At 35.5% G+C, this 23,511-nt stretch overlaps 2 protein-coding genes across 2 annotated transcripts; both read left to right on the plus strand.

The window, feature by feature from the left end:
- The first annotated feature begins 13,886 nt into the window (after positions 1-13,886).
- Positions 13,887-15,236, plus strand: LOC108981381 (stemmadenine O-acetyltransferase-like). The gene has a single exon (XM_018952505.2). The coding sequence runs from the start codon at positions 13,887-13,889 to the stop codon at positions 15,234-15,236; it is 1,350 nt and encodes a 449-aa protein (XP_018808050.2).
- A 2,773-nt stretch (positions 15,237-18,009) lies between these two features.
- On the plus strand, positions 18,010-19,593 carry LOC108981380 (GRAS family protein RAD1-like). Its single transcript, XM_018952504.2, has one exon. The coding sequence runs from the start codon at positions 18,010-18,012 to the stop codon at positions 19,591-19,593; it is 1,584 nt and encodes a 527-aa protein (XP_018808049.1).
- Positions 19,594-23,511: the final 3,918 nt, after the last annotated feature.

Genomic DNA, 23,511 nt, shown 5'->3' on the forward strand with positions numbered 1-23,511 from the left:
ATTAAAACAGTACATATTTTATATTTGTTTAATTATTTTTAATTGATTATTTTTAATATTTATTTGAAGAAATATATAATTTACACATGTTATATTATGTATATAAAATAAATATATTTAATAGTAATTTTTATCTATATTTATTTTTAAAAAATATATAATTTTATTTTTTTATTTTTATATTTTATATTTCATATTTTATATTTCATATTTCATGAAATACGAAATTAAAAAAATAAATTTATACATTTTTAAGTGGTCAATTGAGATTTATATTTTTCTTAAAGATAAAGAGGAGGGAATGGACCCGCTACTGCTAGACAAAGGGTAGACGTCATACAGCGCAGGTGGATGCCTCGTCACGCTGAGCTTCATTTGGCCGTCCGATTCATGTAATGAAACGCTTAACCGTCGATTATGTAGAAAGTCTCAGCGCGTGGGACGCAAGCAATTGCTTGATGCTAAAATCCCTTCAAAAAAATGGCACCCGACGTGACGTGACGTTGCGGTGCGGTCATAGTCAACGGTATTGGTGATCCGTATGTGTGTCTAGAGAAATGCAATTCTTCGCCAGGAAAAAGGTTGGAGGCCGTCAGGTGGCCACGTCACAGTCTGGGAGACTTTGATTTTAGGCCCATCCTGGCTGACATTGACACGTAGCTTTCTTTTCTTTTCTAGAGAAAAACACCTGACCCCAGGCTTCTTGCCCGGATGGATCCATTTTGGTCATCCGGATCTCCTGAATTTTCCAACATAAATTTAATTATATGTAATTCGAATAAAAAATATACACATAGTTATTAAAATAAATAATTTTATTAAATAATTTTATGATTTTATTAATTTAAAAAATAATAATATTTTATGAATTTACTCATAATCCATATGCTATATTATCTGTCAAGTGTCAAGGGAAAAAATAAAAAAAATAAAAAAAGATAAATAAAAATAATTCTTCTTATTACTATTTATTATTCTATAGTCCACACTTTACACTCTACATCTTATAAAAAATATTTTTATATTCTATAAAAAATACCTCACATTTTATAAAAAAAATTAGAAATATTAAATATAAAAATAAATAATGACTGATACATAATAAATCTCGATAAATAATACAGAGATGTGAGTAAAATATTTTATATTTTATTAAAAAAATATTTATAGGATGATCCTCGCACAAGAAGTGAAGACTTGAAAACTATAATATATTAGAAAAAGAGTTTTGTTACACAACCTCAATCATACTCCACATTTTTTTAAATTTTTGAAATTTTGAAATTTTTGAAGTTTTTAATATTTTTTTTAAATTTTTTTTGAGTTTATTTCTTTTAAATTATTTTAAATTTTTTATTCATTATTCATATAATAAAAAATATTTGGCAGGGATATGGCGCCAAATATAATGCATTTCCAATCCTAGAGATTTGGGCTATATTGGGCCATACTTTCGAGTCAAATTCCATGCTACTCTCAACGGTCGCCAGCCCAAATTGTGGAAACTACTCTAGACTTTTTTTTTTTCTTGGACGGGAATATTCAAAAGAGATATTCAGTAAAATCAGAAAAAAAAAAAAAAAAAATTGTTAGGGATAATTTTGGTTTTAGCACTTAAACGAAATAAATATTTTGATATTGATACATTATGTTTTATCGTTTTGAAATTAGCTATATATATGCACATGGAAGAATTAAAGATTCCTAAAATAAATATACCTTGAAAATATTAAAAAAATTATGAGACAATAATAATAATAATAATAAATAGCTGAGAAATTATTAAAAATAATGATATTTATGGTGTGTTTGGATAGTGGAGTGATCTCAATATTTTATCATTACTTTTCACCTACTTTTAATTACTATTTAATATTTTATCATTATTTTTGTACCATTTTTTTAGATAATCCCATTATTCAAACGTAGTCTTAAAAAAAGAGAATGAGAGTACATATTTAAAGTTAAAAAATTTTTTTATTATAAATTTTTTATTTATTTCTGGTTATTATACCAAGAAAATTTGTTAAAAATTAGTAATTTCCCTAAGAAAAAGATTTCTATTTTGAAATGGAGTCCATGGACCTAAGCCAGCCAAATTCACTGCTCAAAGCCTTTAAAGTTGAGACAGACATGTCTTTAAAGTCGATTGTTTGGATAAGACCAAACTCAAGTTTCATGCATCAGGACAAAGTCCTAAAGCTCCAATGCAAGTTGGTCTATCAGAGTCAGATGATCCGACTTATAAAGTTCTTATTCATGGCATGTTCTTACATAGAAAATGATAACTTTCTTTTTAATACTTTAATATGAGAAAAATTAACATAATCATCATTGCTCATTGCTAATTGTTCACTGGAGTCTTGTAATCCATCTGTACTCTCTGTGCACTGCTTAGTGTATTGAGCTGGCCAACGTGCTCAACAGGCTAGCCATTGAAGAGAAATTCATCTCTCTCTCTCTCTCTCCCTTTAATATGAGAGACATGAAATCTGTGATATGGAAAACGAGTCTCCTTATACTTGAATGGTAACCACTAGCCAGATTAGATTCTTAACACAAATCCTTTAATTTGAGGCTGAGGCTGTGTGTGAATTAGTGGGCCATGCCTTCTATCGAAGAGCGCACTGTAGTTTTTTTTTAAGGCTTTTTCAATCTACATAGTTTACCTATAAAACTACTTAAAATGTGTCACATCAGTCGGTATGATTAAAGATGATTAAATCAAGGATGAATTATTTCAATTACTCTTTATGAATATTTATTAACCTATACCTTATATTAAATAAGATCGTGATTGGCCAAAGGCCTGTAGCTTGATTAATATAAATCTCCAACCTGAGGTCTTGGGTTCGAAACCCTCTCCCCAAATGTATAAAAAAAAAAAAAAGAAAAAAAAAAAAAGGAAATACTCATAGAGGATAAACTTATGCAGACAAATTCTATGTAGAATGGCACGAAATGATTCAATTTTTTCAGTTTCTGGGAAGTGTAGATGTCCAAGCTAAGGTAAACAAAGCAAGACAATCAACTTAAGATTGTTGAGAACTTTAGGTAAGGTCTGTATCAATAATCCTAGAGCCAGGAGGCCAGCCAAACTGTGCCAATATGCAAGGATCAATCCAAGGTATCCAGTTTGTAAGGCTGAATGGAATTTGGGGCCCTATAATGGGGAAAGATTCACCATGTAATGAACAAAAATCTCAATAATAATGGAATCTAATGGAGTTGAGTTCATTAACAGGGTCAATGAAGTTCTCCATGAAATCTGTGCAAGGGTCAAACCGATCGAAAAGACTTGTTATCTGAATGCCCAACATCCCATTTTCTAAAACCATGGCCCTGTATGCTTAGAATTATGGGTTCATGCTCTCTATACTCACATTGCTTGTCTGTTTCAATAAGAACAAAGGTCAGTCATTAGCTTAACAAGCTTGGCACCTTGCTGTTGAAAGATAATTTACACTCCCAGCAAACATCAATTAATGCTTGGTCTGCATTGCCTCTTCCTAGACTTGTGATCTCCAAAAAATCAGATCTCTCTCCCTCTTTCCAGCCCCCTCCTTTCACTTTTCTAATGCATGTACATCTACTCCATGTGTTAAAGGTGAATCCATTCATGGACATTTCCAGTTCATTTCCTAGTTGTAAACGGCTCTTGAACACTTGAATTGTGTGCAATTTCAACAAGTGGTTTCGTGGAAACTATTCACAAGCATGCTTGAAAAGACAATTCATGTCCTTCTAATTTTTTCTATGAAAATGCTTGTTTCGAAATCTGAAAATGAAGTTGTTTTAGATCTACTCAGTATATTGATTTGGATGCACGTATGGCTGTCCCCCATGCACCTTGATGGTTCATTCATTTTGGGGTCCAAAGGCACGTTATTCCTGCCAAATTAAACAAAAGGGGATGTACCTCTACCTGCTAGTTTACTGTTACACTCAAAAACATCCACCACCAAGTTAGTTTTACATTGAACATGCATGCACTGCTCACTTCAAAATATCAAAAGTTTCTGTGAACCTCGAAAACAATGATGTTTTAAAAGTCAATGAGAGATAAAACTGGAGTTTAGAGCAGACCTAATGTGATTATTAAGAATATTAAGGAAAAGCTAGAAAAAAAAAATATAATAAATTTCGGGCTATGGATAATTGGAGAATATAAAACAACGTTTAGTTCCTGACATCCTGTGGAGGCGGGTCAGAGTATCTCAGGTTGGGCGAGGAGGAGAACATCGACACATGTTCACATGGTTTTGCACATGAAGGGCTCTACCACTAACAGTAACGACAAAGACTACCTGGGTAAACTCTGTTAGGGCATAGATTTGCAATATATAACAATTTAGCCTCCTTTTTTTTTTTTTTTTGCTTTTTATGGATTGTTAACATATAAAATAGATAATAAAATGTACTTCTTCCCATCAGTTTAAACTTTTAGGATAAATGGTGATTTCACAGGGAAGAAGTAGATTTTATAATTTATTTTATATCTTAATACTCTGCCTCACGTGTGGATCAGACTCTTCTTCAATAGGTGGTACAACACGTGGAATATTTAATTAAATGAAATAGAGTGTAGAGTTAGGGTTCGAACTCATGACCTCTGCTCTGATATCATGTGTAATCATCATTTATCCCAAAATCTTAAGCTAATGGAAAGAGATACATTTTTTTATTTATTTTATATCTTAACATGGATATTTTCACTTATTTTTGACAGAAATCCAATCAACAAATCATTGGCTTTGCTTAATAATGATGGTGGTTGGTTGCTCAATTAGACTTTTGTGTATCTTTATGCATGTTTGAGAGACTATTTTCAAAGGGAAACACTAGCTATTAACTAACTTAATACCAGCTAAGAAGATACTAACTAATTCATCAATGATGGGGCATTCAAAGAGAATCCAATGCGCCTTGTCGACAAAACATTGCAGCAATAATGATAGGATTATTATGATGACAGTGCTAAGAATATAAAGTTCAAATGGACATGATGCCAATTGTACAATGCAGTTTTCTGGTTTTCTCAACTAAATTGATTGATATAGCAATTACTAATAGAGTGATAAATGTGAGTATCCAAGGGCATTTTGGGACTACTGGAGGCTATAAAAGGAGGAGATGCATGAATGGCTGTTCCCCATGCACAAGCTGTCTTCTCTCTCACACACGCATTCTCCATAGATATAGCAACCGGGTTTGAGGGAAAATAATAAGAAATGGTGTCCAAAGTAGAAGAAGCCATGAAGGGGAAGCAGCAGCAGCAGCCTCCTCCACAGCAGCAGTTGCAGAAGCAAATAATGCAGTGCAACAAAGGAAAATCAAGCAAGTTCAAGAGAAGCAGCTCCAATCTTGAAGAGGACGGAGCCTCCTCGGCCATTCTCCTGCTTGCTTGCATCGCCTGTGCTCCCTCATATGGATAGACACATTGTCATAAATAGCCAGAAGATGTCCTGGCAGTAATTCCTTAATTTGCATCCTCATATTTATAGAAATATATATAGATAGGCATATGCTTAATTAGTTGCCAAAGCTCCTTCCTCACCTATTTTCTTACCTGTTCTATCTTCATTAAACCTTTCAACTCTATCTCCTTGTTGTATGAAGTATGAATTCAAATCTTATTTTAGTAACTACTACCCTATATATCTGTCTTCTTACATTTTCAGTGAACTTTTAATTTTCTGCATATGAAGAAATTGAAGTGTCATTACCACCAAACCATGGAACTTAACAACAAGACTTTAACCTTACAAACCCATTAAGAAGAGCTAAATATGCATTTCAGTCAAACTAAGAACTACTTCTGACAGTGGAAACCTCAATTGACACCGGGCAGTACTTAAATTGTTCCAACTTAAAACATAAAATAGCAAGCAGAAAGGCAATTCAGCAAAGAAAAAACCCAATACATCCCAAAGATCAAGTCCACAAGTTGGGCTTATATTAATTGTTGAAGAAAAAACAGAGTTATGAAGATTCTGCGCAAAGAAGTAAAAGCCCAATTATTGGATAAAATCAAGATACGAACTAAGTTTGGAATTTTACTACAAATCTGACTCAAATCGGAATTAAAATTACTGCAAAAACGAGAAAGAAAATATTTTCTAAAATGGCATATACAACTTAAAAATATTGAATGAGAGAGAAAACAATGTATTTCGAGTTCAAAACAATGGCCACTGAAGGGCACATTCATCCCTCGTCGGGTTGGGCCCGGTCCGATTATCAGAATTAAGAGCCCAATGTTAAAAGACTGAACAAATGGCAAGGAGAGAGCCCAGACCAGCACGGGAAAGGATGAGCCAGCCCTTACTTGGGCACGTCTACAACCACATCGTATTGAATAACTAGATACGGGTTGATATCTCATATCTGACAAGAGGGCCGCATTAAATGCGACACGATGCCGCACTTAGATGCAGAGGCCCATAATGGGTTGAGAGCTTCTGACATGGAGTAGTACTGCATTAAATGGACAAGACGTTGCTCCCAGACACAAAGGCTTAGCATGGGTCGAGACATCCTGACAAAGGTTGTCGCATTAAATGAGACGGCATACAGTCCAGAACAAGGGCAGACACTCCATGCATAGGGAGAAAGATGTCCCACTAGACAAGAGAAGTATAAAAGTCTCAATATATGTACAATTCTAGGATGGACTACTCACTCATTCTCATTCTTTCTCACTCTGAAGCCTAAAATAACTTAGGCATCATATGTATTTTCTGGCACTCTGGACCATTAAGCTTTCTGATCTCAAGTGACCGACGGGAAACGGTGGGGTGCAAAACATATCCTTAACGGCCACCATTCATAGCTAGTGACCACGATGTGCTCACTTTGAATCAAGGTCTTATATATGCATGATTCCAGAACGACTCTGCCTATATTAGTTTTTGCTTAAAATCCCAGATCCGCTACTGATCAAAAGCAGTGGAAGGGAGGAATGCCTTAAAAGAATTCTCTTCTTAATTAATGGATCGTGCTAATAAACAACCGCTTGAAAAGTGAGTTCTACTGTCTCTACTCTCAACATTTATGTAGAAGCCACAAAGTATATCTCCGTATCATACCTCGGCATGCTAATTAATATAAGTAAAATGTGGTGTGTATATAATAAACAGAAACATATGCATGTATCAAGGCAACATTTCAAGTACAGCATGCGAGGCTGGTTTCCTTCATTTTAGCAACTATCACATGCATAATAAGAACTCAAAATGAAAAAACAAAAAACATGATTGTAATTTGTTGGTATATATGCATGCACCTTAATCCAACATGAAACTGATCATATCAACTTGTCATTCAGATTGGCATCAAACCAGCAGTGTTCATGATCATCATGAGCACCAATATTACTTGGTACCAGCAATTAAGCAATGAACTCATGTCAACAACATAAAATATCAAGCAGTATGGGCAACAAAAAAACATTTAAATGTACATAATTGTAATTCTAAAGAGTATGATCATCAAACGGTATATCCTTTAGAATGACACCCTCTCCATGTTGATGGTTCTCATGGAGGGTGATGGTTAAGGAAGTGTTAAGAGACATAACCATTTGATTTAGTCAAAAGGTTATGTCACTTCTTAAGGTTGTGTAATTTGCCAACCATTGAGTTACTAATAGTTGTGTCATTTGCCAACCGGTACATGATGACCTATAAATAGGAGTCATTGGTGCACAAATTCATTCACTCAATTTCTTTTATCCATCACCAACTTGTGAGACAAAAACCCTCATGGGAGTGTCACTATATTGCCAAATTTCGTTTCTATTTGTTCTTCATAATTCTACAGTGGTATCAAGAGCCTGATCATGTCAGAGGGAATTTTTTCGCGCATTGATCAGACGATAAATATGCAAGTACTTGGTTTGACAACCAAACTTACATATTATAATCATCTTCGAAGGCTTGAAAATCCAAGAGAGAACTTTTCAAATTACAATGGGAGGATTACAGTACACTGAGAATCTTTAAAATCTTGTAAGTTGTTATTATTTTGAAGAAAATTATTAGAATATTTTTACACAAAGATATAATGAATTTTCTAATTTTTCATCACCCACTGTTACTGTTCCGGGGTGTCACCGGAATTCATCACCGCTGTCGGACTTCTTGGACCTTGGGAGCACGTCGGAATTCTCAACGCCGGTGACCATTTTGCAGGATGGAAGTGAGGATACAACTTTCTCTATTTCGGAAGACTCCCAGTGCGAGGAGGAAGAAGACCCTGGACGAAACGGTATGATCATCAGATTCAAAATCTAAGTGGGCTAAATGACATAGCCCAAGCAGCCAAACGACAATGTCGTTTCGATCAACGGTAAGGAGATTCAAATTTCATCTGGGCTTTAGCCCATAGTTGTTTAGGCCAAGGAGAAATTCGACAGTGAAGAGACACAATGATCACCTCCAAACAGCATCATTTTGCCACCTTCCAGCCGAGCTGCAAGACGATCTTTAGCCAAGCCGTTGACTGAGCCGCTGACTGCTGATTTTCTCTTGAACCTGGTTTGAATTGACTGAACCAGTTTACTCAGTTTTCTAAACCGGTTCGTGACAGATTTGTTCTTTAGGGTCGTTTGAGATCATTTTAAGTCCGATTTGGTCCGTTCAAAAGCCGTTGTGCTCTAAATTTCATGCCAAAACATTACAGAGCACCTGTTGGTCAAAATTATCGCCAGAAATTTTTTGAAAGTGGTGAAATATCAAGGAAAGGTCATGAATATTCTCGATTAGGGTGACACTTTCATTATTCTCCTTATTTAAAATATAATAGGAGAATTTTGGGGTTGTCACCTTGGATTAAATCCAAGGGTTATTATTCCTATTAAATTTGTAATAATTTTAATTTTTCACAGTTGAATTATTGTATTTAAATAGTATACATTTATTATTTCTACATTTTTCTTGTTATTAATTTATAAGGTTTATTATTCATGACACCGAAGAAAAATATTGATCCCTCGGGGAGAGAAAAATTGATTAAATACTTTTTTTTGTTGGAAGTGATTATTTCTCGCAATAAGATTTCTTTGTAAATAAGTATTTCCAACGAAATACTTTATGGAAAATATTATTTTTCAGGAAAGTATTTTATCGAAAATACTTTTTTCCCACGATTTACTACCAAAGGCTGTCATAAAATGAGTACCCCATGATGATTAGTACCTTAGGAACTTCAAGCTCTCCTTCCTAGATCATCAAATGATTCAAGTTAATGCATTTGCTTCATCATCATGATAATGAAGCGCATGCAAACAAACGATCTTAGCTAGGATCGACAAGATGATCAGTTCATAAGATTGATAAAAGCTTAGATATATTGATCTATCACTACAATAAATAGTGGTTTTTGGGACATTTTTTTCCCGCAAATATTATTTGGTAGCAAATAAGTACATTTTGCTACCAAATTCACGTCGTTAGAAAATTCTCGCCAAAAATATTTATATTGGACCGATTTATTTCTTGCACGTTACAATTTGTGAGAATTAAAGACTTATAGGAAAGCATAGACTTACAAGGCTTTGACATATTTTTTGTTTGCAAACAACTTTTGTTGTATTTGTGTCTTGCAAGAATTGCAAAAAAGATGCTAGTATATCAGTTGGGAGCATACTCATGTTGTTATTTCAAGTCAATATACCACTATTTGTTGTCTATGCAAAGTTATGTGTGGATTATGAGTAACATAAAGGTATCTCATTTCATAAAAGGGCAATTCTGTTAGAGATCTTTGAGATATGTGTAGTAGTTTATAAATGATATGTTGTAATTGATGTTCAGTTGTTATTTTCTAGTAGAAAACAAAACTGGGGCCAATTAAAGTACTAATCAAACTCAAGGAAAACTTGACCAAACCTACAGGTATTCCCCTATGTAGGTGTAATATACATAGGCAAAAATGCAGTAGACGATGAATTTCAAGTTTGAAATTTCCTAGTTAGGTTGTATGAGATTGACCATACACTAATACTTCCATTTGTGTATTCCTTCATTTGTAGCTTAGTTAATTAGAATAGTTTTGATCAAAAGTTACAATTGGTGAAGACAAAGATCTAACTACACAACTACAAACATGGTTATCAAGTCTCCATGCATGCATGCAGTTTTTATAAAAAGAATGATCCATCCAGGAAGGTGTTTCAGAATTACTAAACTAAATGTATTTGCTTACAAGTTGTTTTAATTAATCAAGGGAACTCTTGTTGTCCTGCATGTAAATGCTCTACAACTTGAAATATGAACTTTATGTGTAAGTATATACATGTTGGTGACTATAATGACACCATTAATATCAATATATGTATGTTGGTTGAAGTAGACTCAGTCTGGACTTTGGGGATATGAGGTGATTGTAGCTGTAAGAGTTGAGAAGTACTTCTATATAGAAGCTGTTGAATTACTTTTGCATAAATACAAAATTGGCATACATATCTCATAAGAAGAATAATGATTATGATTATTTGTGCATTTGACCAAATTAATACTTGAAAATTAGTTTGTGGCAGAGCATGAAGACCTCATAATTAGTGAGTCAAATTGGTTCATGCACAGCCAAGCATTTTACCCACTAAACTGGAATAAAGCAGAAGCAAATATGTATGCATTTTACCCACTAATCTGCAATAAAGCTAGAAGAAAATATGATTGAGTGACAAAAAATGAATATTAGTGATCAAAAAATTTGCAAGAAATACTTTTTTCCTGTGAGAATTATACACGGCATAACACTATTCTCAACATTACTGGGTGTTTCTAGAAATACTTTTTTCTGGTTGCTTTAGTATGTAGAAAAGAAATATTTTTACTAACCATGTATGTACAAGACAAAAAAGTACTTCCTGGCATAATGAGTGTAACAAAAGACCTTTTTCCGGCAACCATGTTAGTCGCAATTTCATATTTCTGGCGGAATATATATGCAGCAAGTAATTAATTTCTGTGAATTACACGCGGGAAAAAACTTGTAACCACAAAAATAGTTGGCAATAAAAGGTTTACGGTACATTAGAAAAGAGAATTCCTTACCAACTATTCTCGTTAGGAATAAGTATTTATGGTGAGTACTTTAGTTGGAAAAAAATTTTTCCATGGGCCAATGGTGCCTTGGGGTCGGGCATTTTTTTCCTACGGTGAATATATATATTTCTCACGATCACCTTAATAGGACTGTAAATGAACCAGTCTGTTCAATAGCCCGCTCGGTACTCGCTTGATGAAACTCGACTCGTGAAAAAAAGACTCGTTCGTGAAAGCAGATACCCGCTCGAATTGTAAATGACACATACCCAACAAAACTTAACTCGACTCGGTTAAGGCTTGTTAAGGCCCACTCGTTTATGCTCGAATCGACTTGTTAGCTCGACTCGATTAAAACTCATTCATATATTGATAAATATATATATACCTATGTATATATACATATACATATATATATATATATATTAACTAATAATAAAAGCATATCACTTTTATAATTAAATATATAATATGTAATCTAATTACTTATGTCTATATGGTGAATATACTTCATAAGTATATTTTATAATTTGTATAATAATTAATCGATAAAATTGAATAATTTCATATGCTAGTATGTGAGAACTATATATAAAATATATATATGCTATCATATTAAGTGTATGTATTAATAATATATGTATACATATAATATATTATTATTTTAGATAAATATCAACTAGTTAGATATTAATTATTTATAAATTTTTTAAAATTTTATAATTTAATAGATGTTCTACTTATTAGTTATATAAATTCAATATTAAATTTTTTATTTTTATTTTTATTTTTATTTTTATTAATTATTAAATCTTATTCAAAAAATTAAAAAATAAACAATTCGAGCTCGAACTTGGCTTGACTCGAACTCGTTTGTGGGACAAGCTCGAGTTGAAAGTTTAGCTTATCGAGTCGAGTTCAAACAAAGAATAAAACAAAATCTCGAATTTGGACTCGAGTATTTTGAGTCGAGTTGAGCTCGGTAAGTCAAAGACCGGCTCGGCTCGATTACAACTCTAAGATTTACCTACTGCCAGAAATAATAGTAATTCAAACAAGAAGTATGCTCGCAGCTTTGAGTACTATATGTTGCAATGTTATTCCGGGTTGTCAACTACGGCAAGATGTGGCAGGAAAAAGTCAATTCTAGCATAAAAATATACTAATTGCGGCAAAATAACTCGCAGGAAAAAGCACCATTAGTTGTAGTATATATGTTGCTGATTGGGTGATATATAGCCAAGTCATGTGCGCACAGGATCGAATAATTTCAATTTTCTTCAATAATATATATGTAAAATTGTACTCAGCAGTCTACATGACCACATATTTGAAGAGAAAAAAAATAAAAGAATTCTCTCTACTCAACAAATGTAATAGGATAAGTCAATCAGAGCCGCTTTGGAGCGGTCCGGCTGTTTTTGAAGGAATATCAGCCACTAATTGTAAGCTGCCACGTCAACGATTCCACACAATCAACACGAGGAGCATCACATTCCCAAACGCCCCAGTCGAACGCCCTGCCAAAGCATCTCTTGAAACTCAACTCAGTCGAAGGAATGCCCCATTCACAAACTTCAGATTCGTTGAACGCCCCAGTCCAGTGCCCTTAGTCGAACGCCCCAACAGTTCTGACGCCACCATCTCCGCCGCACCCACCATCCAATGGCAGAGAACCCAAGCACTAAGTTTCACCTCTATAATAAAAAATTACATAATAGAGAATTAAATCATGAACTACCAGCAACTCAAAGAGTCAGGTTTGCTCGCAACCCTAGAAAAGAAGTTGAAACAATAATCACATACATTATACAAAGAACAAAAGCGGCACGTTTAGGAGAACACGGCTCTTGAATGAGTATAGCATATGAGATTCACACGAACTTGTGTGTTGAAGGAAATAGGATTGGGATCAAATTGAATTGAAAGGGAATCAACGCACATAGAAATACCTGTTTTGAGAAAAAATGAATTAAGGACATAATTGCTTTTGATGGTTATCAAGACGTAGACGTCTTGGAATGGGAGGCGACGTACATCACCACAAACAATCGGCTGGAGGCTTCAAGGGGCTATGACGGGCTGCGACGGGCTGGAGGCTTTGAGAGGGGGGCTGCGAAAGGCTGGAGGCTTCGAGGGGCTGGAGGCTTCAAGGGGCTGCAACGCTAGAAGCTTCGACGAGCTGCGACGCTAAAGGCTTCAATGGGTTTGAGCGAGGGAGATGAGGGCTTTTGATGTTTTTCAATGGACCGCCTACGTGGCGATCAATTATTGGTGGACTATTTTTTATAATAAGACAGACGAACCGGTACTAAGTTATTCTATGAGTCATCAAAATATATTCAAGCTAGCTAGCTGGCTGGCTAGATTCCTTTCCAAATGCAAGCCAATCAATTAGGACGGCTGTCTCTATGTACGGACAAAAATGCACCCATGTCAACTGTTTTAGCTGACATCCTTAGTTGCAACATGCTAAACATATATATTATTACTAGGAGGCTCTTATTCTATATAATATTGCATGGCTCATGCCATTAGATTAGATTCCTTAACGATCCAACCTAGCTCTTGAGAATATTATTTATCTTTTAGTGGCCGGCAGACATGGCAACTTTGATAACTACAACCAGACTTGGAAGGCAATTTAAAAAATCCAAAAGTTTTAATATTTTTTTTTATGGTTTTTCATAAAATATTGACCGCATGCATAATAGTCTTGTACTTGAAAAGAGAAAAAAAAAAAAGGCTATAAATTAAAGAACTTTGATGATCTTCAAGCTGCTTATTCACTCAATCGTATCGGAGTTCCATTAATTTTGAAAACTACCAAAGTCGATGGAAGGGGTGAAGGTTAATGTAAAAGCCAGAGAGATCATCAAACCATCCTCACCAACATCCCAGAACCTCAAAATCTTCAAACTCTCCCTCCTAGACCAGATTGCCCCTCCATTGTACGTTCCATGGATTTTTTACTATAAAATATCCAGTACTGGCCGGAAAGAATCGAATGCCATCGAAACCCAGGAACGAATTAATCACCTAAAGCAATCCTTATCCCAGGCTTTAACTCGAATCTCTCCTCTTGCTGGAAGGGTCAAAGACAACCTTTTTATTGAATGTAACGATGAGGGTGCAGATTTTTCAGAAGCCGAAGTAAATTGCCCACTGTCGGAAATTCTCAGGCGACCGGAAGTTGGTGTTCTAGATCAACTCCTTCCTCGTGACTATCGTTGTAGTAATCCATCCATGGAATTAATGCAATTGGCCGTTCAAGTCAATATCTTTAGCTGTGAGGGAATGGCCATTGGTATCTGCGCGTTGCACAAGCTTGTTGATGGGGCCACGTTGTCTTTTTTTGTCAACATGTGGGGTGCCATTAATGCCAGTGGTGGTTCTGCCGGAGATTCTTTCACTCCATTTTTTCCGGGGTCACAACTCTTCCCACCAAGAGATTTATCAGTGCCAAGGTTTGAAATTCCAAAAGCCAAGTGCATTACAAAGAGATTTCTGTTCCCGGCCTCAAAGATTGCTGCACTGAAGGAAATAGTACTTCTTGCTAACAAAACTGATATAATTTTCAGTCCAACCCGAATTGAAGTGGTGTCTGCTCTAATATGGAGATGTATGATGGAAGTGTCTAGAGAAAGATCGGGGTGCTTAAGTCCGTCGATTATGACACATGTTGTGAATTTGCGTCCGAGAAATGATCCAGTACCCCTGCCAGAATCTGCTTCTGGGAATCTTTCCTGGCTGGCAATTGCACCGGCACCGGCACCAGCAACGGAAAAGAGCCCCATAGAGCTCCAGGACTTGGTGAAACAAATCAGAAATGCAATAAAGACAATAGACAAGGATTACGCGAGGGAGATGCAAGGTGAAAATGGATTTTCATTGATGAGTGAGTGTCTTAGACAAGTTGGAGATCTAGTACCCGAGAAGGTGGAAGTATTCAGGTTTATCAGTTGGGCAAAGTTCCGGCTACATGAAGCAGATTTTGGGTGGGGAAAGCCTATTTGGGTGAGTACAGCCGGATCGGCGTTCAAGAATACTATAGTATTCATCGAGAAATTAACGGTCGGGGATGATCATGATCATGGAATTGAAGCATGGGTGAGCATGGATGAGCAAGATATGTCCATTTTCGAGCACAACCAAGACCTCTGCTCATTCGTTTCCCTCCATTGATAAAAAATATCATGTGTAATTTCTAATGTTTACTTGGCAATTTTAAGTTATGAGCTGCATGCAGCTAGAAACTAATTACATATGTAAATTATTAGTCAGGTGTTTTCTTCTTCCTTTTTAGGAAGTACAAACGTTCATGTCGGGTCCAGCTTCAAACTTGGATGATGGAGAGAAATCATGAGAGCTAGCTGATCTTTTAAGGAAATGCATATAATACACACACACACACACACATTGAAATTGGTAGATGCCTGCCCATGCATGCGCGCGCGCCCCATCTATATATCTGCATGCATGGCTAGTATTCATGGGGGCTGCAATATTAATGTGAATGTACAACTAAAGACTTAATTTGTAGGCAATCCTAGCTAGCTTGTAGATGATAAAAGATGCCTTCATTAGTGGCCGTGACTAATTTGATCTATTGCATCTCGGAGATCATGAGTTTGATATTAATCTTTAGGACAAAGGCCGGATGGTTCAAGATTTGTGGTGTTTTTCCAGGCTTCTTTGTCTTCTTTATAAGCTACTCTGTTTATTTGTGAGGATAGAGAAATTAATTAGGTGTTCAAGGAGATTATTAAGGGTACTTATCATCAGGTATTATACTAGCTACCGCATCCAAGATCAAGCCTATCTATATATATATATATATATATATTACTATTCATGTAGATAATAGGGTATTTTTTTTTCTTTTTAATTTCTTTTAGAATATATATGATAAATTAGGATATGACCTTTCCTGATCAAATTAAAATGCCTTTTTATTTTTTTTAAGAAATCCTATCCAAAAGAGGCTAAAACAATATTACTACGTTAATGGGGAATTAAGCCTAAAAAGACTGAAGAAGAAGAAAGAAGAAGCTTTTTTATTTCCTTAGCAAATAAAAGGAAGGATTTTAGTGGGCCTAAAGAATTCTGGATTTATTTGGGCGTGAGATCAGTTTTAGGCTCCGTTTGGATAGTGAAAATATTTCCTCACATATAATGATCTCATCTCATCATTATAAATTTTTTAAATTCTCATACAAAATATAATAAATAATTCAATTTTTTCAAATTTTAAAACAATAATAATATTAAAAATAATATTCTAATAATATTTTATTCAACATTCAACTTTCATTTCATTTCAACTCGTTATGCAAATGACACGTCCTAGATGATTTTTCTTTTTCTTTTTGTCTAAACGTGAGATCAGATGTTTAAACAGACGTTGAATGCTCAATAATTGTTTAAATAAGATTTTTTTTATATTCCAAAATCATTTTTTCTTTAAAAAAAAAAAAACTGATTATCAGAGAGGATGAATAAATTAAGAAAGAGAATTTAAATAATAAAAATGTTGAATATTTCCTCATTCTATTTAATTCATTGTTGGGCAGTATATATCATGATTTGGACCATATATATAGATCATATCGAACAAGAATTCTAAGGTTTGAAATATATACATATAATAAGTACACTTTGTAGCGTAGGGGACTCAAATCAAAAGACAAACTTCTCCTGATGTTAATGTTGCCTCAAAACCTTTGTGTTTGTAGTTTCTCCATGTTTTCTTTTGGGACGGCAACAACGTTAATTCCACATACAAACTATGCAGTGCTTAGAAATATAGTACTGTCGATTTGCAAGCTGCAAAATGCACAAGTAGTACTTGATCGAGGTTCATACATTAACACTGCATCAAAAGTACTTCTGTCTCTTACTGTAGCTGTCCATGTCTGCCTCATATATAGGAATCATTCTTTTTCAATTGGTAGATTTAACTATTCATGAATTAAGTTAAACGTACGTACGTCATAGCTGGCTAGCTTGGTCCTAGGAAATAACTCCATTGTCTATGTACCTCAAAACACCAACAAAAGTCTAAATGTTCCTCATGATCATATATATAATACAGATCATAGATATATAAAAAGGAACAAAGCAAAGAGAACAAGGAAGAAAAATATAGCTTGCTCCCCGTCCTTGTACATTTCTAGGTGAAACAGTCTGACGGCCCTTCTTTAGTTATGTACTAAGATTCTTCAATATGGGTGTGATAGGTGAAGTATACATCATATTAGATATAGATAATATATTAAGTGAGTAAATCCTAACGCCCGATTGGCCGATTCTCATCATCCACCAAATAATTTAAATAGAAAACTACAAGCATATATAGAAGGATTAATTAATTTGAAGTCATTTTATTTCGACTCAATATTTGGCTAAACGATACATCCGATAATTCAAATCACAATTGTTTCGAACTTAGTATTATGCTTTGATACTATGTGAAATTACCATTTGTTCTAATAGCTGAAGTTTAAGATGTAGATTCAAATGGGTAATGAATTTTTCCGTTCGAGTATATGTAGATTCAAATGGGTAATGAATTTTTCCGTTCGAGTATATGTAGATTCAAATGGGTGAAGAAGGGATGAACCTAGATCAGGACAATTCAGAAGAAGACAATCACCTTTGACATTTTAATATTCTTTCATATTTAATATGGTGGCGTCCTAGTCATGCATAGACCGGAATATCAAGGACAATTAATAAACATCCAAAAGCTTTGGTGTACGACAGTGGCAGGCTTGGTCCATTGCCCTATGCTGTTATTACCAGATATTAATCCTCGAAGATATCTCCAGGAAAACGAAAGCTTATGCGTTTTCAAGCTTATTTATATCATGTGTGCTTGATGTAATTTTCTTTCAGAGCTTCGTTGAATATTTTTTAAGAAAGCAGGCAGGGTGTTTTTTAAGGATAGATTCAAGAAATGGCCCAAAACTTCTTTTCAAATCATGAGGTCTATAATGGTGAAAGCTGTGAAGCAGTGAGTGCCCATGATTTCTGTCTTTCTGCCATGGCTTGTTATCCTAATAACCCATATATGCCTATATTGGACAATAACAGTAATGCTTCGACCTTGATCCGCCAGCCCTTCTCAGATGAAATCCAAGATCATAAGAGGCTGAAGCAAACTGTAAGTACAGCCGAATCCACCGGGAGTAATGTTAGTAATCTCTATAATGAGGGAAGCAGCAACAATAATATCAGCAGCATAAGCCGTGCCAGGAGCAGTAGCAGCTTGAATAGCTTGTCAAAGCTCCATTTTCGAGATCATATTCGGACTTATACTTTTCGATATCATGCAGCTGAGGCTATTGAAGAAGCCATGATCAATGCTGATTATCAGGAAAGTGGCACTGAAGAAGATGGCAGTGCTGATGGGATGAGGCTCGTTCGACTTCTCGTTGCCTGTGCTGAAGCTGTGGCTTGTCGCGACAGGACACACGCCTCAGTTTTACTCTCCGAGCTTCGAGCCAATGCTTTGGTCTTTGGCTCTTCCTTTCAGCGTGTGGCTTCTTGCTTTGTGCAAGGCTTGGCAGACAGGCTTGCTCTGGTTCAACCCCTCGGCGCTGTTGGCTTTGCTGCGCCCATGATGAACATAATGGACGTTGCTACCGATAAACAGGAAGAGGCTTTAAGCCTTATTTATCAAAATTGTCCACATATCCAGTTTGGTCACTTTGTGGCCAACACAACAATACTGGAAGCCTTTGAGGGAAAGAGTATTCTACATGTGGTGGATTTGGGCATGACCCTTGGTTTGGCCCATGGCCACCAGTGGTGTGCACTGATCCACAGCCTTGCTGACCGTGATGGTCAACCACCTTGTCATCTCCGAATAACTGGTGTTGGTCTTTCTGTTGACAGATTCAGAGTCATCGGAGATGAGCTGGGGACTCGTGCAAAAAACGTGGGCATTAGTTTTGAGTTCTCAGTGGTGGAAAGCAACTTGGAAAATCTGCAGACTGAAGACATTAAACACCAAGATGGTGAAGTTCTGGTTGTCAATAGCATCCTTCAGTTGCATTGTGTTGTTAAAGAAAGTCGAGGAGCTCTCAATTCACTTCTGCAGATAATTCACAAGCTATCGCCAAAGGTTTTACTTCTGGTTGAGCAAGATTCAAGCCACAATGGGCCTTTCTTTCTGGGGAGATTCATGGAAGCTCTGCACTATTACTCTGCAATTTTTGACTCCCTAGATGTCATGTTACCTAAATATGACACAAAGCGTGCCAAGATGGAACAGTTCTACTTTGCTGAGGAGATAAAGAACATTGTGAGTTGCGAGGGGCCAGCAAGAGTGGAGAGGCATGAGAAGGTGGACCAGTGGCGCAGGAGGCTGAGCAGGGCAGGATTTCAGGCTGCTCCAATGAAACTGATTGCCCAGGCCAAACAATGGCTTGGAAAAAATAAGGGTTTTCTTGGTTACACAATTGTGGAAGACAAGGGTTGCTTGGTGCTTGGTTGGAAATCCAGGCCAATTGTTGCAGCTTCTTGCTGGAAGTGCTAGCTCGCTCACAGCTGCAAAAGTGAAAGTTCAAGCAAATTCCAATAAAGAGTTCCGGATCATACCATGGGAACTAACTTGCTATGTAACTAAATAATTTGTACACTGGATTTAGTGGATACTCCATGCCAGTGTCATCTTTCAATACCCAATTCAGTGAGTGCAAACACTGACTTTGGAGTGAAAATAAAGTTATTTCAGTTTGAAAGTAAGCAGTTCAGGTGACTGGACAATTGGAATAAAGACAAGTTTCTGCAGTTTGGTGTGAGCATGGGGCTGGCGGTTCAATTGTACATAGAGGCCAGGTTTTGTTAATTCTTTTATTCTTTGATGAACAAAACTGACTGTAATTGGCTCTCTCTCTCTCTCTCTCTCTCTCTCTCTCTCTCTCTCTCTCTCTCTCTCTCTCTCAGAAGCCTTGTAATTCATGTAAATTATGAGATTATAAGATGAAGTGATAATGTTTCATTTTTCTCAAAATTTGTCACCCAGATTGATAGAATTCTTGAATAATCCATCTATTTTCATAAGAGAAAAAAGAAGCAGTACTAAGCTCAAACTAGCCACTGCAACCAACTCCATAAACTATAGTACTTGAGGAAGTTCTGATACAGGCATACAGTAAGTATGGTGGAATGCCAACCACTTAAGACAATTAATACAATAATATCTATTGTGGACAACTCCCAAATCCGACAGACAACACAACGAGCATTCAGTGGAGGATCGAAGCACCCAAATCAACTCTAACATCAGCAGCATGCACTACCTAACATTTGTCTCCATCTGATAAAAAGTACTGTATGCAAAAACTTGGAGATACAGAATTTCGATACACACAGAAGAGATGAAGTCCTCCTCCCAGCTCCTAATTCAGCACTGCGCATGCAGTAGCAGTTGGAGTTTCTGGCTTCTAGCAAATGTGTGTTTCTTGTATTAACAAACAATATTTACAGATGTCAGAAAGCTATATTCCCATATTTAATTCTAGGCAGTCGGCTTCAGCCAAGACATTCGCACTAAACGACTAGTACTGTTGAGTAATGACAAAGCCTTGAATAATTATTAATATTAATTAGGTATCCCCTTAGTATAGTTAAGATGATATTCTCAGGATGAGCTAGCTTAGTCTATCACGATTCATCACAAGATACATATTATTAATATTAATAATAATTTTTAATTATACGGCCACATGATCTTGTGACATACTGGCATGATGCATGCATGCAGCTAGCTAGCTAGCACAGTATAATTTTTTTTAAAATGCTTTTGAAGTTTCCCCGTAATTCCTAACGATAGAATATAACCTATGTTATCCTGTAAATGATCTATCATTGACGGTTTCTTATTTTTGTTTTCCAACTAAAAAAACTCGTATATATCTGTTTTTACTTAACACTGACAGCATATATATAGATTAATGTAGTGCCTTCTTAGCGTGTTGCTTGGTTTTGTTTATGTGTAGTCCGGTTCTTGATTCGATTCGATAAAGATTTGTTGTAATTAATTAATTTTTTTTTTTTGTGAATTTTCAATGAAAAACTTGTTATTTGTTTTTTGCTCTTGATCTGACCCTATCCGACCTGTTTGATTAGGGTTTACTTGTATCTTGTGCTATAGTACTTTTATATGGCCAGCCGTACTGATCTTTTGTCATCATCTAAAATAAACTTTTTTTTATAACTTTTGAATACAGACATATTGTCGAACTACATTGTTTTTATTTTATTTTATTATATTATTATTATATCGGGAAACCTTTTCAAGGTAGGGTCTTTCGGATTGATTATCTTTGCAGAGTAAACTTCGATCCCGTGCATTGCATCCTCGAAAGTTTTCGGTTTCATACATTGAACTGATTAAATAGTTGGCTTTTTATCAGGAGGTATGACCCTAAATTAGGATTGTTTGTACTCATGAGATGTTGAACTTCAGACCTTGAAGGGAGTGATATCCTAAGACCAAAACTTTCACCACTTGAGCCAATCTCTTGGGGTTAAGAAATTTTGTGTCGTGTATGATTATTTTACTTTTTTTCTCTTATCAGTCTTAACATAGAGGAGAGGAAGAGAAGATGAGAAAGTAGAGAGAAGAGAGAGAGATTGAGACTGACATAAGGCATTGTTATTAGTTGAAAAATTCTACTTATTATTTCCTACACCACACAACAACATGTAATTTGTCATTTTTACTATAGGCAGTCTTTATAATAAAGTTATTTGTCATTAAATAAAAAAAAAGTTAAATCAATATATATTATTTTGATGTGTCACAAATCACCAAAGTTTGTAAGATGTTTATATTAAAAGTTGGAAGGAGTCGATCGAATATTTACATAGAGATAAACTCTTTGATGTTAAGCCTTGGTTGCAAGTGCATGCATTATTGAGTTTAATTTATAATGTTGTCAAATCATCATGTGGTTGGAATATTTGTTAGGAAAATCCTTATTTTAAAACTAATTGAAGTGATAATTAAATCAATTACCTAATAAACAACAACGGAACTACCAAAGCAACAAGGACAAAACACGAACTAAACGCGCATTGCATGGCCGGTGTGATCTGTTAGAGAGAGAGTGTCTGTGTATGTGTGGAAGATCGGGCAGTGTTTGGAGGAAGTCCATCTCTTTCGTCATCTCTTCCACGCTCATGACCGACTCAGAGAGCTTGTAGTTTATCCCACGCCTACGTACAAGGCTGTCCAGCTATTATGATAGTGAGAGTTGTCGGCTTAATTAAATGAGTAGTACTTTTTTTACAAGATATAATTAGATAAATTTTAAAATTTAAATCTTACAAATAAAATTATACAATGTGGATGTTGTGTGGTGTAAAGATTTTCAAATATCACTATTCAAAAATTAGCTAGTATCCAACAGTTTTAGATTTTTTAGAATATTAATGGTTGGATATTTAACGATTGATATTAAAGCAAGAATCACGTCACAAGTTAAAGTTATAAAGGGGACGACTTCTCGAGTGGATTAAATGTCTCATAATGGACATAGTGTTAATCATTAAATATTGATAGATGAATGAAATCGAACGTCAAAAGGGAAATAGCTATTATTGAATTAGTATCGATAAAGTAGGCTACCGTGGATGTCGGATTTAAAAGCACAATAGAATACTATGACAGTTAAGGTGTTTAACCAAATTAATACCTTAACACTTTTAAAGACTTTCCGATGAATGGTTTGGCACCACTGACCACCACACTTAGCTGCATTCTATCTCTCTCTCTCTCTTTTATGATAAGAGAGTGGGAAGAGGTGGCTAATGTAGCTTATCCCTTTGGACATGACCATAAGGACCTCCACTTGCTGTGGCATGTTTGGTTTGAGTTATAACTACTGATCTCAAGGGAAGCAGCACACCACCGCAACCCCACTAAAGTGCTAGCACGCAAAAACTTGGGTTCAAAAGTTTTATTAACACAAGTTGTTTCGAACCTATGACCTCTGGAGGGATCCTCTAGCCTTTGCTGACTGAGCTACTACATTGGTGGTTTAGCTGCATTCTCTTAAAATCACATATTTTATCATATTTCCCTCTGGCTCCATGCTAAACCCTCTCAGAAGATACCAACACGAAAACAATAACTTCCTTCCCTTGTTTAGTTGCTTCCATAGTTTGCTTATCTTCTTTCTCTGTTTACAAATCTTACCACAAATTATTTAAACCCCATTTAACTTTCTCTCACTTTCTTCAGTCTTTGCTAAGTTTATAGCTTATTAGAACCCCATATATCGTGAAAATGTTAACTTTGTGTGCGAGCGCAATTCGATCTGTGTTCAGGAACAAATTGAAGAGAATTAGATAATGGTGAAACCAGACAGTGTTCAACGCGGACTCATAAGCTTTACTCTTGTTTGTTTGCGATTTTTAACAATACCATGTTGCGATTAGTTGCCGA

This window comes from Juglans regia, chromosome 2 (assembly GCF_001411555.2).
Source record: "Juglans regia cultivar Chandler chromosome 2, Walnut 2.0, whole genome shotgun sequence".
Taxonomy (NCBI): Eukaryota; Viridiplantae; Streptophyta; class Magnoliopsida; order Fagales; family Juglandaceae; genus Juglans; species Juglans regia.

Bases quoted from the DNA above. Each gene is read 5' to 3' on its own strand.
- LOC108981381 (XM_018952505.2), top strand. From the start codon at position 13,887: ATGGAAGGGGTGAAGGTTAATGTAAAAGCCAGAGAGATCATCAAACCA.
- LOC108981380 (XM_018952504.2), top strand. From the start codon at position 18,010: ATGGCCCAAAACTTCTTTTCAAATCATGAGGTCTATAATGGTGAAAGC.